A 16347-nucleotide genomic window follows, 5' to 3' on the forward strand; every position below is an offset into this window, starting at 1 on the left:
TACGCAGTATTTCCTTGCCTCCTGTCCATATCAGTATGATGGGTGAGATGGCAGGCTCTATTGCCTGAGAGCTGGAATCCAGATCATACCTATTAAACCTGTGCTATCTTAAAGCAAAATCAGGTCTAATTATTGAAGTTCCTCACAGAGTTGGGAAATGAGTACATTTTAGGTAAAGACTATCATACAGTGCCTATATAGGGTAAGTGCTCAGTAAGTGGTAGACTTACTGATGTTGGTGGTGATGGTGATGGTGATGATGGTCACGATGATGGTGGTGATTAGTTATATAGAGTGTAAAGGATGAAACAAAGGTTAGCATCAAGCAGGTCTAGCTTTGTAGAGTTTTGATACTTTGAGATTTGATTTTTTTTAGGATTTGGGAAAGTTGTTTAACTTAATGCTTGAGTGTCTTCATCTATAAAATGGAGAAAATGATATTTCTTTGAGTTGGTGTGAAGATTAAAGGGGAACTGCTTAGAAAAGGGTTTGGCATTAAGTAAACACTCCGTAAATGTTAGCTATTATTGTCATTATTTATAAGAAAAGACATTAATAGTTTCAGTGAAAATAGTTAACAAACTCCTTACTCTTCTTAAGGGGATTAGAAGAAAAATGGTTCATGTCATAATTAAGAAGATTTACTGAAGACCCTAGTACAAAGAAAAAAAAAACTTTGAAAAACTAAAATGATAGCCAAGTTTTAAAAATATCCTTTGTTGTGAGCTCTTTTGAGATTCCCTTCCTCTGGGATACGAAAAGAAAACTGGGCCCCTCTTCCTTTTCATTCCATGGGGCTTTCTCTCCCATATTTCAAACACAAAATACCATTCCTTGCCATCTGCCTTGGGCTGACAATGCCAAAGAACCTCCTGCCCAGGTTGTTTTCAAGCTGTAGGTCGGCACCATAAATCTCAATAAATCCTTGTGGGCTGAGGATGAGTGGAAGTCATTATCATGGCTCTTACTGATGCATTCTGTCTATAACAGAATAAATACCACCATGGGACACTGCCCTGCAGGCAAAGCATCCTTCTGGCTTTTTGTGTGCTTTCCCCATCAGCAAGTCACAAATGGAATGCCATAATGTGTCTATTGTATACATTTTTGAATAAATAAGTATAACAAAGAGAATATGCTGGTCCGATTTAATCTTAGCACTTAACTATGAAAACACAGCACATTTCCCACACTAGTGAAATGGAGCAGAAGAGGCCTATACCAGCTTGGTTCTTGGCAGGCCATCCAGGGTAAACCGGGTGTGAGCCATGCTTATGGCTTCTAGGGCTCAGCTCCCTAAAGCCTAGATTTTCCAACTGCAGGGTGATCAGGCAATGTAGTGGTGATGATACGGAATTTAAGAGCTTATCACTTGATATCCTTTTGTTTACAAATGACAGAGGCTCAACTCAAGCAAGCTTAAACAATACAGGGAAAAGTTGAGATGTAAGCTTCAGATAGGGCTTACTCAAGTTTCCCAAAGGTTAAGACCAAGATCCAGGTTTTCTCTATGCATTTCCCAGCAGGCATTTCCTTTCATGAGCACAGGAAAGCTGCCAGTGGCTCCTGAGGCTGAAAATGTCTTTGTTTTCATATGTTTGGAGTAGAGATAAGAATTCTGCATTTCAGACTGATTGAAATAACTTAGGTTCAGTACCCATCTCTGAACCCATTGCTTTCTCCAGGGGAAGGAATTGTACCAATCCGCTTAGGTCTAGACAGCATGCCTGGACAGGGCTAGCTCCTCAGAAGCACCTGGGCTGCCTGAGGGAAGGGTGCAGTCCTTCCCAGAAGGAAGATATTTGTACCAAAAGAAGGGAGATTGGATATCAAAGAGAAACTTCTATAGAAGGTCAGACAGGGCTCTTTGTTTTCTGAAAGTGGTTGTGAACCTTGAAGAATGGTGAGAATAAACAAAAATTCTGGGCTGCTTAAACCTTGTACTATATTCTATGAAACCCATTTGCCAAAGAGCTTGTGCTACTTTGAATTATATTTTTATCTTTCATTTTTTGTTTGTTTGTTTTTTGAGACAGTGTCTTGGTCTGTTGCCCAGGCTAGAGTGCAGTGGCATGATCATAGCTCACTGCAGCCTCAAAGTCCTGGGCTCAAGTGATCCTCCTGCCTCAGCCTCCCGAGTAGCTGGGACTACAGGCACACATCATCATATCTGTCTTTTTTTTTTTTTTTTTTGACATAGAGCCTCACTATGAGTTTCCCAGGCTGGTCTCAAACTCCTGGGGTTAAGCGACCCTCCTTCCTTGGCCTCTCAAAGTGCTGGGATAACAGGCATGAGCCACCACACCTGGCTGTATCTTCTACTCATTTTCCATTGTTATTCAATGACGTGTAGAAAACAAAAAAAAGGAGGTCTCTGCCTTGCTCTCAGAAGTCTAGTAGGAAACAAAATTACCCAAATTACAAAACAAAATATTAATAGCTGTCTGTCTGCCTGGTTACCTAGAGAAAGATGGAGGAAAGGAAGACAGTAGCTGGCCTACTCACTATACTGTATTGATGATTAAATCAATTCCTACTGCCACCAACCTGTAGAATTGGAGGCATCTGTCCTTACGGCTTTTGATTTGAGCTCCTACTGGGAAACCATTTGTTTTCTTATTTATTTGTTTTGTTTATGGCTTCTTAATGTTTTTGACCTCTGCCTCCCATCTGACATTTACAGAAGTCTCTTATTGGATCTCACTTTTAGCTGCCCTAGAAGGTAACTCTTCGGTTTGTTTTCCTGGGTTACAAAAAGAGAATTTTCTACACACTCCAAAGCTTACAGTTTTCAGACTATCCTTTATGTAGCCTAGAGTGCTGATGTCTGTCCTAGTCATTTCCAGTGTAGCAGTACAAGGATGGCAAAGTCGCTGTGAGCATTTGATTCCACACACATATAGAAAGCTGTGGATTTTATATGGGTGATACAGGTACCTACAACATGTCGTGGGAGAATGGAGGAAGACATACTTCCCTTTGAGAAGGAGGGCTTAATGGAGAAAGTGACATTTAATAAGTCTTTTATAACTGAATTGGGGTTCTCCAAAGGTATGGGAGGAGGTGGCTTCAACACTCAGAGGCTTACTGGTCCCCGAACCAGCAGCATCAGTATTGCCTGGTAGAAGGTGAGAAAGGCAGAATCATAGGCCCTACCCTAGACCCACTGAACAGAAACTGGCATTTCAGCAAGATCCTCAGGTCATCCATAAGCATACTCAGCTTGAGAAGCACAATTCTAGACCAGACAGTCTCAGCCTTGAAGGATGTTGGAATCACTCCAGAAGCTTAAAAGAAAAAAAAAAAAAAAGATGCCTTGGTCCTTCTTGCAAGGATTCCAATATAATTTATGTTAGGCATGGCCATCAGTAGAAAAAAAATGCAAAATGAAACAAAACAAAATGCTCTTCAGGTGATTCCAGTGAGCAACCAAGGTAAGAATTAGAGCTCCATCTGGGTCTCAGCACTATGAGAGAAGCAGCATGGTGCACTCAGGGGCTCGTGGGTAGGTCAGCAGCCTGGATGTTGGACAGGAAGGTGGCTTTGGGGCTGGGATGGTTGAACACGTCAGGCTGGAGAGAGAGCCAGGTAGAACATAAAGGCCCTGTTTGCTTCACTCAATGCAGACCATCGGGTAGATGACAGGGGCTGTGGAAAGGTGTAAAAAGAGGGATGGGGGTGTCAGCCTTGCACTTGGGAAGGACCACCTCAAGAATGGGCCATGGCAGGGAGACCAGTTGGAAGATAAGCCTAACATTTTACAGATTAGCAGGGTTGGCTTCATAATTGGCCAGGCCTAGTGCAAAATAAAATTGCGGGCTGCTTGTTTAAAAAGCAAGAAAAATGTATTCTTAAAGGTACTAAAAGGTAAAACTTTTTCCTTCTTTCTGTGGTCTCTCTTGACTGTTCATGATTTTTTTATTTGCCATTTTAATATTGTGCTCCTTCAGACACAGGGCTGCACATTGGCCCAGTGCTTAAGGAGCCCTGCCCAGTTACCTGGTGGGGTACGCAGCTCAGCAGCCGCAGGGCTTCTCCCTCCCACTAGCCACAGGACCGAGGTGCTGTGTCCTGGCTGGAGGAGGGGACTGAATCTCCCCTTGCCAGGGGCTTGCTGTCCCTACTCATGGGGCACAGCCAGTCTACAAGGGATTTCAATCTTTGCATCAAATACCAAATACTTAGTACCTGGATCAGGGTGGGCGGGAGGTTTGCCCCTGCTAAGTCACCCACTGAACATGCTGTGGCACTGCCAGTCACTCCCAAGCCTTGACCCTCTGCTTGCCTGGCCCAGGCCCAGCCAGGTGCCGGTGAGGTGGGGGGCAGGGCTCTAGTTGCTGGGCTGAGTGCAGGAGGGGAATAGGTAGCTGGGAACACCCTGGGGAGATGGAGGAGAGTGCAACTGTACATGAGGCAAGCCTCAACCACCCCCTCCTCACAGCCCTCCTCTCTCCACTCCTGTGCATGCCCCATTGGCCTCTGGACTTCACTTATAAAACACAAATTCAAAGACAAAGTTAAGAATTTTAAGACAGCCATGCCTGCGGAGAACACTGAACTCCAAGTGACCAGCCCTTCTGAGAGTAGGCCCCTCTGCAACTACACTGGTCACACCCATAAAGCTGGCCCTGCAGGATGGAGATGGGAGGATGGATTTGAGAGGCATTAAGGACATAGTCAAACCAGAGCATGGCAATGTTCAGGGAGGAAGATGTTCAGAGTTCATTGGAGATCTCTGGCTGTGTGACTGCATAGAGGGTAACACCATTAAGATATATAGGGAAACGGAGGAAATTATTATGGGGATGGGGGCAGGGGCAAGCTTTAGGGACCTGAGAACACTTCCTTCGTTCCAACAGAGAATCATCTGTCTTTTCTCTGATTTAATTGCATAGGCTGGTACTTTTAGAACAAGGATAAATAACAGAGGAGAGTGAGCCTCCTTGCCTTCTTCTGACTCTAATTAGCCTGCTCTGAGTGTTTTATCCTAAGCATGATGCTAAATTTGATTCACAAAGGGGTGCCTACTTCTGTTCTTTTAAGGATTTTTTTCAGGGATGGGATTTCTGTCCAGTGTCTTTTAGGCACCTACTGAACAGATCCCACAGCACTGACTGTTTTCCAATGCTGTATAGGGTGTCTTACATGAACAGATTTTCTGGGATGTGAACTGGATGTCAAGTGGGGATTTTTTGTCGTCCCAGATTTAGGGGAGGACAAAGTGACACCATGCACCACAAGTTCTAGAGTTGGCTGGCACTAATTTAAAGTTGGAAATCCTGCCCCAACCCCCTACTCCCACTCCAAGCTTATTTGGGTTAGAAAACGGGCCTGCCTTTTGTCTGCCATGTGAACACTGGTCAGGGCCTACCCAACAAGAATGTCAGTATTCATGCAAAGAGGTATTTCCCTCCAACAGATACTTTTACCCTTAGGCATGGGTCATGCTCCTGTGGTCCCAGCTCCTTGGGAGACTGAGTGGGAAGGATTGCTTGAGCCCAGGAATTCAAGGCTGCAGTGAGCTACGATTGCACCACTGCACTCCAGCCTGGACGACAGAGCAAGACCATGTCGAAAGAAAGGAGAGAGAGGAGGGAGAGGGAAGGAGAGGGGAGGGGAGGGAAGGAGAGGAGAGGAGAGGGGAGGGAAGGGAAGGAAAGGAAGGGAAGGGAAGGAAAGGAAGGAAACGAAAGAAAAAAAAAATTGTTTCATGTTTCTATTTTCATTAAGCTGGGACCACTCAATAATCTTGTTCACTTGCATTTCTAGGCCAATCCTCACTGCGGCATGCTATGTTGCTTTTTCAATGTCCTGCTGAAGTTTAGTTACTACATTTCATTTGAGATCATTGCATCAATAATCATAAGGAGAAAATATCTGTGTATTTCTCTTCCTGTCCACCTCCCTCCTACTGTCTCATAAGATCGCTATCCAGTTATGCTAGAACACATACAAAATAATTAAGTTTTCCTTTGAATTTAAACAGTCACCAAATGTTTGCTCTCAACTTATGGGCCCAGGTCCATGTAGGGAAACCTGGTGCTTGCTGGGGCAGGGCAGGTGGGGGATAGGGCCACTTTCCACCTCCAAGGAGAACAGGATCCTGGTGGAGAGCCACAGTCACGTGCCCCATCCAGCCGGGGAACAGGACACTGTGAACAGGGCCAGTGCCAAATTCAGTAGCTCCCTGGGACCGACTCATTGGCTTTCATTTTATCTTTGGATAAAATCTGGAGAATCTATATAAAGGGTAAAAATCTATAAAGGGTGAAATACCTCAGTCTAGGGTCAAAACGTTTTAAGATTCTATCCTGACCAAATATTTTTCAAGCTACAGTTTTGTACCCGTTTAATGAAAGGCAAGCCAAACAAGCTCTCCACATGTGCAATCCTGTGGTCCTCGGGGGATCTTATCCCTGCGTTCCTCCCCATCCCGCGTGCTTGTTTGGAGGGAGTATGAGGGAGGCATGGTGATCACTTTCATCATTTGCTCAGGAAAGCCCCTCTCGGAAGATAGTGTGCGGCAAATACTCTGTCTTGTCAGGGGAGGCTGTCTTGAAATCGCATCATCTTTTTCCCTCCAGTTCTTTCTCTGTCTGTAGTGAGTGGGAAAGGGAGGACTGGATTATTTCAGTTCTGGCAATGGACACATCAAAATTGCTTCCCTCTCCCAACTCCCTTTCCCTCGAGGACCTAATTTATTTCACGCATTTTGACCTATCCCTGCTTAGAAACAACCGCTGTGATTCTCTGCTGAGGCATTTCCCTCCTCGCCTTTTTTGGCCCCCAGGCAAACCCACCAGGCCACAGCCCCTCTGACTATGATGTCAGCCTGGCTGCTGGGCCCAGCTGGATGGAGGTGTGTTTTATGAAGTTCAACCCTGCACCCTGGGCCATAAATACACATTGTACACATAAATGTACAGCTAACATTGCCCAGGCCCCTCCGAAGCACCATGTTAATAAGCAGACAGTAAGTCTTTAAAATATGGAAAAGTAGTTAATCTTTCCGCTGGCAATCTTTTGTAGGGGGGGGCTTTTCTCCTCTCAGTGTAGCTGCTTTCAGGGCTTTTCAACTCCTAGGATTTGGGAAAGAAAGAAGGAAAGTTGGCTGTGGGACTTTGAAAACAATGACATCTTGCATTTGCTGTCATGAAGCATCTGCACTGAGTGATCACTCTGGGTCTGTCCTCAAGGAGTTTGAGCTCTAATCGTTCCAGCACGAGACAGACAGTCTGCTGCCTGTGGCAAAAGAACCACACTAGCCTGGACTCCGGAGGGCTGCAACTTTGGGTTTGAACCTCTGCTCTGCCCCGGTTACTCTAGGTACTTAGTTTTTTGTTTCCCTATCTGTAAAATGGGCATAATTTTATCTTATTCATATAGCTGTGGTAAGAGTTTACTTATCCTCGTTGAGTTTCAGTTTTCTCTTTTGTAAAATGGGCTTGACCCTCACAGTTCACTTTATACTTGTTTTAAGAAGACATTAATACATTCTCCTTGTAGAGAACTTCAGGGTTACAGATGGAGTTCAAGTGTCCCTTGACAGTTACTCCCTGTCACAGTCCTTTCTTCAGAGGTAACCACTGTTGCTGGTGTGGTGTGTAACCTTCCTGACCTTTATTTATACATCCATGCATTAGATACATACATACATACATACATACATACATACATACATACATAAAGACAGAGCGATAGATAGACATATAAAGAATTTATAGAAATGTGTCTTTTTTTTGTACTCACTTTATGTATAAATGCCAACTACTTACCAGGCAAGTAATCCTAGAGGTTACAAAACAAAAAGGCTTACCAAGAAATTAAGATGCTCAAATCACTTGGCTGATTGATTGAATTCATTTAAAGCATATGGCTAGAAGCAAGGGGAAAGAGGATGGAGGATCTCCCTCCCTGTAACCTGTGTTATGCACTGTTCCTCTATTCTCCTCTTCTCTCTCCCATCTTCCCTTCCTTTCCCTTCCCTTGTCTCCACCCTCTCCTGCTCTGTCTCCCACTGATGGTGTAGCAAGGAGGACCACACTTGAGGGTCCTCAGTCTGGAACAGGGCCTCAGTAGGCAGAAGGTGCCTGCAGCCAACGCACACTTGCCTTATTGGAGAGGTGCAAGGGCAAGTGTGTAGCTTGCCTGTAACCTCCTGAGCAGCCACACATTTATCTGTGTGTCTCAGGCAGAGAATGGATGTTGCCAGTGAGTTAATTTAAGGATGAGCCAGGAGAGAGCTATCAACCTAGAGACAACAAGGTCTGTGCCTTAAGAATTGAGCGCATTTAATTTTACGTGGTTCTTCCCTTCCTTCTTCTCTATAGGAAGACACTTCATATGTTCTTCCTTTACTATTTCTGTTCAACTTGCATACGCTCTACTTATTGAGTCCATTTACTCTAGTCTAACATGAGTCATGGGTCACTTAAATGCTATCTATACCTAATACATCTTATAAGTTTTATCCATCTCATTTATTTTTCTTGTTTCTCTGTAGCAGAATTAAATATTCTTAAATAGTCCTAAATATTCTTAAATACTGGTACTTTACGTATAGTTTTACAACATTATTTTCCCACTCAACGTCTTGGGTCTCCTTTCATGATAGTAAATAGAGATCCTCTTTACCCTGTCACCTGGTGCCAAGAAGACCACCGAGTGGACATATTCTTGCTTATTCAATCATTGCCCCATTGTTGGACATTTAGGTGGGGTTTTTGCTATTTCTTTCTTACAGCGAACATTGCTACCAAGAGCATCTTTGTACATGACTTCTTGGGTTCTGAACATGAGTTTATTTTACTGAGAAGTAAAACTACAGAGAAATAGGGTGTAAAAGATTTCCACTATAATAATAACAAATTGTCCTCATAGTAGCTATAAATTTCACTTTCCCACCTGTGGTATAGAAGAGTATTCATATCTTCAGACTTTCTCCATTATTTGATATTATCATAGACTTAAATTTTTACCCATGTCCTAGTCAAATCATTATTTTCACTTATACTTCTCTAATTTTTAGTGAGATTGAACCCGCTTTTACGTATTTGTTACTCATCTGTGTTTCCTCTTCTATGAATTGTCTCACGAGTTTCGATACTGGATATGGCAAGCAACTGCCCTTCCCTTTTTTATAAAACCCAATTTTTTGTGATTGTCCAGACTATTCTCTATATTTACTCTTCTGAAAGAATCCTAGAATCATGTTCTCAAATTCCATAAAATATCCTATTTTTATTGAAATTGCTTTGAATTAAAAAGTTAATTAAGAGAGAAATGACATATTTAAAATATGAGTGTTCCTTTCCACCACCATTGTACTTCCCTCCAATTTTTAGCTAGTATTTTTATGTTCCTCAGTAAATTTGCATCATTTTCTTCATTAAGGCATATGTTTTACTAGATTTATTCTTGGGCCTTTTATACTGATTATTGATACTATCAATGGTTCTTTATTTCACAAATATTTTTCATTGGTTATTGCCAGTGTCAGGCTGTGGTTTTATATGCTGCTTATGTAACTAGCCAGCTTGCTGAGTTCTTTTATTAGTTCTAATAGTTGGTCAGTGGGTTCATGTGGGTTTTCTATGAACACAGCAATATCTGTTCTTTGGGTGATTGATTGGGTAGAATTCACCTGGGGGTAGATTCTCAATGAGCATTTCAGTTTTGTTCATGGCAATTGGTCTGCTCATGATTTTTATAGCTTGGCCAAATGTAGATAATTTATGCTTTATCCCCAAAGGTGTGTTTTCTCTTAAGTTCTCAGATTGTTTACAAGGCTATACATAATAGTCACCAAAAAATGTTGAAAATGCTCCCGTATCTTACAGGTTATAATGATACTTTGTGACTTAATTTCTTGATCATGAGTGCCAAAGTTAATTTATGTCAGTAAGCTTTTAAACCAGAGTTTGATTCTGTTGGTTATCTGCACAGTTTAATTTTTATTTTATTCTTCTGCCTTTATCATTTCAAGTTCTGTCATTGACTCAACAAATACTTACTGAGAAGTTGCTCTATCCCAGGCACAACCCTAGGTGCTAGAGATAACTGATAACCTCAGGCAGTCAGATGCAGCCTTGTTGCCTTGGAAACTACAGTCTTTTATGAGGGGCAGACAGTAAACAAGCAAGGAAGAAGAGACAGAAGGAAAGTGGTGAAGTCATTGGTGTCCTTGGCAATAACTGATTCAGTTGGAGTGATGAGGACTACAGCCTTGTTGGAATACAATTTCTGAAGGAGGGAGATGTGTGAAGAGAGAGAGTTGGAGGGAGAGAGAGAAGGATTATAGATAATTATTTTTAGGAGTTGTGTTATAAGGAAAAACAGAGAAATGGGGTGGTTGCAGGAGGGAGGGTTAAGAGACAGATTTGTTTTTCCTGAGCTGGGAGATGTGACAGCATGTTTGCCAACCTCCAGGAAGGGCTAGTAGATGAGGGGAACCATTTGTGCAGCGGTCACCTATCTCTTCTTTTCCACCAGTCACATCCTTGAAGAAGCCTGAAAGATAGGCTTTGCAGAGGGACATTAATACTCAGTCCACTGGACAAGGGGGAAGACAATGTATAGGGCACAGGTGCAGGTTTATCTTCTTATTTTTCCAGCTTCTTGATTTGAAAACTGAGTCAAATATTTGCGACCTTTATTTATTTTTTCTGATGAAAATGTCTAAGGTTCTACCGCACAAATGTGAATCTGGGCTATTATCAAATCTCAAGGATTGATGAAAGGTGTTTTTTAACTTTTAATTTTCACTGTTTATATCTTTTTGGTATTCATTTCTAATTGTAGTCTACCATAAAAGAAGAATGTGTAATCAGTACTATAGGTTCTTTGGAATGTGTTGCAGTTCCCTGTGTTTGAAAATAATTTATATTCTGTGTTGTTTATATCTGAAGAGTTTTGGGTCCATATTTTTAACAGATCATGCTTTCAGAAATCCCTTTTGTTATTTCTTTCAGTTTGTATACTGTGATCATTATGTGACTAAAGAATCATATTTTATCTTGTTAGTGGATTATAATACTTTTTGGTATGAACTCTTTTATTTATTATATTTTAATGATATTTATTTTACTCTGAATATCTGTATATTACTGCTAAACCTGAACCTGTTTCTTTTTTTGTTAGCATATTTTTGGTATATTTTCCCCTTCTCCTATGTCATTCTGTTTTAGGAGTGTTTGTGGCAAACAGCATAATGTTTATAAACCCAATTTAAGAGTCTTTGCCTTTTAATATGTGAATCTAACAACCTCACAGTTATTGTGATTGGTAATAATTTTAGGCTTATACTGGCAGTCATGTGTCTGTAGGGGGTGTTTAATTTCTCATGCTATCCATATTGATCAGGTTTTAAATACTTTTAAATATTTTTCAATGATTATTCCTAATTTGAAAATATAATTTTCTATAAATGTCTACAGAGATTTAGAATCTATTTTTCTCTGGACACTGGCATACCTTTGACTCTCTTTTTTCCTCAAAACTTCTTTAAATATATTACTCTGTTTCTTCATCTTCAGTACTCCCATTGAGAAACTGGTTTTATTCTCATTCTAAGTAATTTGTTTCTAGGGAAGCTTTTAGGATTGGTCTGTATCTTTGATGATTGATGATAGGAAGTTTTTTACTCATGTTTCAGTGGGCTCACTCATTGAAAAGAATTGGATTTGTTTTTTCGGTGCAAAAAATATTTTCTCCTTTGGATCTTTTATGTCATATTTTCATCTCTTCTCCTTTATTGTTCATCTGGCAGACACACTTGGCTTAATCTTCTAGTCAGCCATTTGTTCTTCAGAGTGTTTTGTGATCTTGGTTTTGTACTTGTCTTTGAGACTCTGTTGTTAACCTGCCGCCTCAAAGGTGGAAATTGTTGGTTCTCTGATGAGAGCTATCTCAGGTAGAATATATTTATGTTGATGGGCAAAATCCATTCAGAAGAGGCCAACTGCTGGAGTAACATTCTTGCATAGGCAAGAAAGAGTCTAGTGTTAAAGAGGGAAGGTAAAGAAGATATAGACAGATATAGATGAAATTAATTAGCAAAACAGCAAGATTGAATATTTTTCTGAGGCCAGATATAGTTCTAGACAAGAGTAGGAAGAGCAGAGAGTAGGTGTCCCAGTGTGGATAGTGGTTAAGGCATTGAGGAAACATCTTTGCACAGTGGCAAGCCCTGTGAACATAACTGTGGGATATGAACATAACTAACTGTGGAATATTAGATGGGCATTGGGCATTTATAGAAAAGAAACCAATTGTGTTTCAGTCTCTCTGAGAGGCATTCATGGATCATTCAACATATGAGGTGGCAACAGGTTAAAAAAGGGGGAGTTCCTTTCCCTTCTTTATAACGTCCCATAAAGCAGAAGAACTTTTCTTCATTGCATGATTTTAGTTCACCATGGTGATATACTCAAAAGAATGGAACAAATGTATTGCGAGAAAGGCAAATGAAGATAAAACTTTGGAGAAACTGACAATTTTGTTAATTTCCATTTGTTAAAATCTATTAAACTGAATTTAATGAAATATTATGTGATAGGGGTTCTAACCCTGGAGTTAAATATTTAGCTAATCTGGTTCTGGAAGAATATGAGATTTTGATCCCTCATTTGTTCCTCCAAAGAGTCAGTAGTGTTTTGTGTTAAAGGATTATTTTATAGTGTCTTTCTTTGTCACTTCACCATGTTGGGCAATGTGAGAAGGAGGCACTGCCAAGCTTGTTTAAGTTGGACTAACTATCCTGATGGAGCAGAAGGTCAGAGCAGATATACAGCCTTGGTTCTTTCTTACAGAACTTGGGCTCTGGGAAGTGTGGGACCTCATAAATGACTAGCATTAATCTCATTCAAAACACTGTTCCTGTATACTGGGCAGACATTGTGCAAAGCAGTATAAGGAAGGCTCTAAAAGAAGTTCACTATCTCTTTTGCCATTGGTATGACATAGTTTCAGTCTATCGTTGAGGGAAGGAGGAAAGAAAACGCCACTTAGAGGAACATCAAATGTAACTTGGGGTAATGTTTAGGCTCTGGGAGAAGGAAATTAGGCTTTGAAAGTCTAACCTCTTAAACCTTGGGAACAGGTGATTCAGCCAACTCTGACTCTTGTGTTTTGTACATACAGCATTTCAGTCTTTCCAAGGTGAGTTGTATGAGCCGCATGTCATCATAGCTATTGTTTTCCTAGTGAAGTGCCTCATGGAGAAAGGTAGCATTAGTAGTAAAACAGTCTCCAAAATTTGCTTTACAAAATATGGTAGTTACTGCCACCCAGGAGAGGTCTTCCTCATGGCTCTTTAATTGATGGATGGTAAATGACTGTCTCGCTACCTCTTGTTCCAACAGGTCCTTTGTCATCCAGCAAATCCCAAGCAGCAACCTGTTCATGGTGGTGGTGGACAGCAGCTGCCTCTGTGAATCTGTGGCCCCCATCACCATGGCACCCATTGAAATCAGGTATATCCTTTTGTGTGCAGGTCCACTCACTACCACGGAAACCAGTAAGGGGTATGAGTGGTAAGGAAACCTGGGGGAGAAATATTAGAGAAGGAAAATTACATCCTTTCGACTGTTGGAGAGAGAGAGTAGTTAAGAGAGTTGTCATTGCCAAATTTTGACCTCTGAAATGCAGAGTAGAAAAAAGCAATCCTTGGAAACATGCCTTAACTACAGTCAACATAATGAATCCCTTAAGTGTGAACGTCTAAAGGCCCAGAAGATCAGAAGGCGCCCAGAATCTTGTCATGGCTTCCATCCTGAGGTAAGTCTGAGAACTGTTCCTGTTTCCTTTTCCCATCAGAATCACCATGAGAGTCTCACAGTGGTCCAAGAACTACAGCTGAAAAGTTTACTCGTGAGAAAATAATCCCTTTCAGTAAACTGAATCTGCACCATCACCTAGGTCCCAGAAGACTTCGTTCTTACATTAGAGAGGGGAGAGAGGTCTGGGGAATCCACATGGTTGGAAAGTTGAAGGTGTCCGAAAGTTGAAGGTGTCCTGGAGTCTATTTCCGTCTAACCAACCCCTGCCTTTCCCCATAGGAGAATGCAAGGGAGTGTGGGGGTGCACCGAGTCTCCAAGCCCAGACAGTCCTCCTTCTGCTCCCTCTGCTTTTGATGCTCTTCTCAAGGTGACACTGACTGAGATGTTCTCTTGGCATGCTAAATCATGGATAAACTGTGAACCAAAATATGGTGCAACATACGAGACATGAATATAGTCCAACCATCAGCATCTCATCATGATTTTAAACTGTGCGTGATATAAACTCTTAAAGATATGTTGACAAAAAGTTATCTTTTTACTTTGCCAGTCATGCAAATGTGAGTTTGCCACATGATAATCATCACCCTTCATCAGAAATGGGACCGCAAGTGGTAGGCAGTGTCCCTTCTGCTTGAAACCTATTGAAACCAATTTAAAACTATGTACTTTTTAAATAAAGTATATTAAAATCATAATCTCCGTGTTTGGATTTTATCATCACTTTATTGCTAAGAATACCAACTGAAAACAATGCATGGGGGAAAAGGTCCCCATTCCAGAAACCAGGAAATGATGGCTGTTGGCAGAGCCTTTGTTCTAAAGCAGATTCTAGGCACATATTTAACAACTGTTTGTTTAGATGCTTCACTCTCAGTTATAAAAATATTTATAGACGTATATCAAAATATCCTCTACATGGGAAGAGTTTATTACATAGAACCGTGAATTTTGTTGAACTAAACTTCAATGAAAATCATAATTTGGATGCAAACACAAGCTTTCATCATATTCAAGTGGTGAATTATTTGGGAATAGAAATAAAGAAGTCATAAATCCTAGGAATTCGGTCTGAGGAGACTTGAAGGAGGAAAAGAACAATGATTACAAATTTGGCTTCTGGCTTTCCCCATAAACAAGATATGAAATTAGATCTCAAGTCTTATGAGATGAAACTACCCAGACATGTAAGCATTTCTAAACACTGGCTCTTGACCCAAAGAAAACAGATTTCACTGGATCATGGTTACTAAATAAAGTGAAATTTCCATGCCTAGGCGGAGTAGAGAATGCCTTACTTTATAGGACAGACGACATCTAAAAGTTATCCAGAGAATCCTACTTAAACTCTTTTCAAAAGGGGCACATTATCCTCTTGATATTTTAGGAAAACTGATGTCACTGTACTGCTTTATACTAAAATGATTCCACTACATTGTTGTTATAACTAACTTCTTTTAAAATTAAATTACTATGCCTCCAGTGCTGTTTGTTTGTTCTCAACATCACAATACTGTAACTACTGTAACAGGCAAACTTGCCAAACTTTCAAAAGCCATGGAGCTATAGAATTGTGACAATTGATGTTACTCACTCTGTGCACTTGGTAAATGAATAAATTCATTTGTTGCTCATAAAAATATAAAGATATATTACATTTACACTGACATATTGATATCAGATAAGGAGCCACAATTTATTAAGCTGGAATGATTGATAAGACTCTAAACCCATAAAGTTACAAGTATAAAGACATTCTATTTATACCTAAGGTGATGACCAGAGGAAAATTGAGCTTAATACTGAGAAAGATGAATTTATCACAGATCTAGGTGATTTATAGGAAAATTTAGGTGATTTTAAAAGAGAGCAAGTTAGATGATTTATAAGAGAGAAATCATATTTTAGTTAATTTTTAACAAAAATAACATGACATAACCTATGATTCTCCATTACAGGTCTTAAAAACTGGCAACAATAAGTCAAGCATATTATGTTATAATGCCCATAATTTAATGCAAATGATGCAAAATACATGTAATATAATTACGTATAATTCCACTCCCAGTCTCATTCTAAACGATGGAGTCATTTTTGTTAAACTGTTTATGGCATAAATATAGCATCCTTGAGTCACACTGCACCTCATGCCCTTGTCACGATTACATTCATGTAACTGACCCACCAGGCACCTCTGATTCGCTGTTCTCACAACAGCTCCAAGCAACTGGACCCTCTGTTTGTCTACTTTGAAATTGAATAATTTTCTCCAACTTAATGTGTCCTAAGCACATCTCATGATCCCCCTCCGTTAAACTTTTTTCTTCCCACTGACGCAACTCCAACCCCAAACCTTGGGGCCACCCGATTTGCGCTTTCCCCCGCAACCCACCTTGCAGCAAGTCTCACGAGCTGTGCCCTTCAAACACCAAACCTGACCATCACTTTTCCCAGCCCCTCACAGCTGCCATCCTCTTCCCAGTCACCACCCCCGTCCCTGGTCTCTGAAGACCTATGTCCTCATTAGTCTCCTCTCTTCCACTGTCAGCGACCACCCAGTCCCACTCC

General features: G+C 40.9%; 1 protein-coding gene across 2 annotated transcripts in view; it reads left to right on the forward strand.

Moving 5' to 3' along the window:
• Window positions 1–14477, forward strand: part of CACNA2D3 (calcium voltage-gated channel auxiliary subunit alpha2delta 3) — a 943155-nt gene extending 928678 nt beyond the window's left edge. For both annotated transcript variants that reach the window (XM_016941319.3, XM_016941320.4), the window contains 3 exons: window positions 13362–13474; window positions 13694–13776; window positions 14058–14477. In XM_016941319.3, the coding sequence (XP_016796808.3) occupies window positions 13362–13474; window positions 13694–13776; window positions 14058–14150 (289 nt within the window). In that variant the 3' untranslated portion in view covers window positions 14151–14477. The remainder of the gene's footprint in view (window positions 1–13361; window positions 13475–13693; window positions 13777–14057) is intronic.
• Window positions 14478–16347: the final 1870 nt, after the last annotated feature.

The sequence above is a fragment of the Pan troglodytes genome, chromosome 2 (assembly GCF_028858775.2).
Source record: "Pan troglodytes isolate AG18354 chromosome 2, NHGRI_mPanTro3-v2.0_pri, whole genome shotgun sequence".
NCBI classification, from domain to species: domain Eukaryota; kingdom Metazoa; phylum Chordata; class Mammalia; order Primates; family Hominidae; genus Pan; species Pan troglodytes.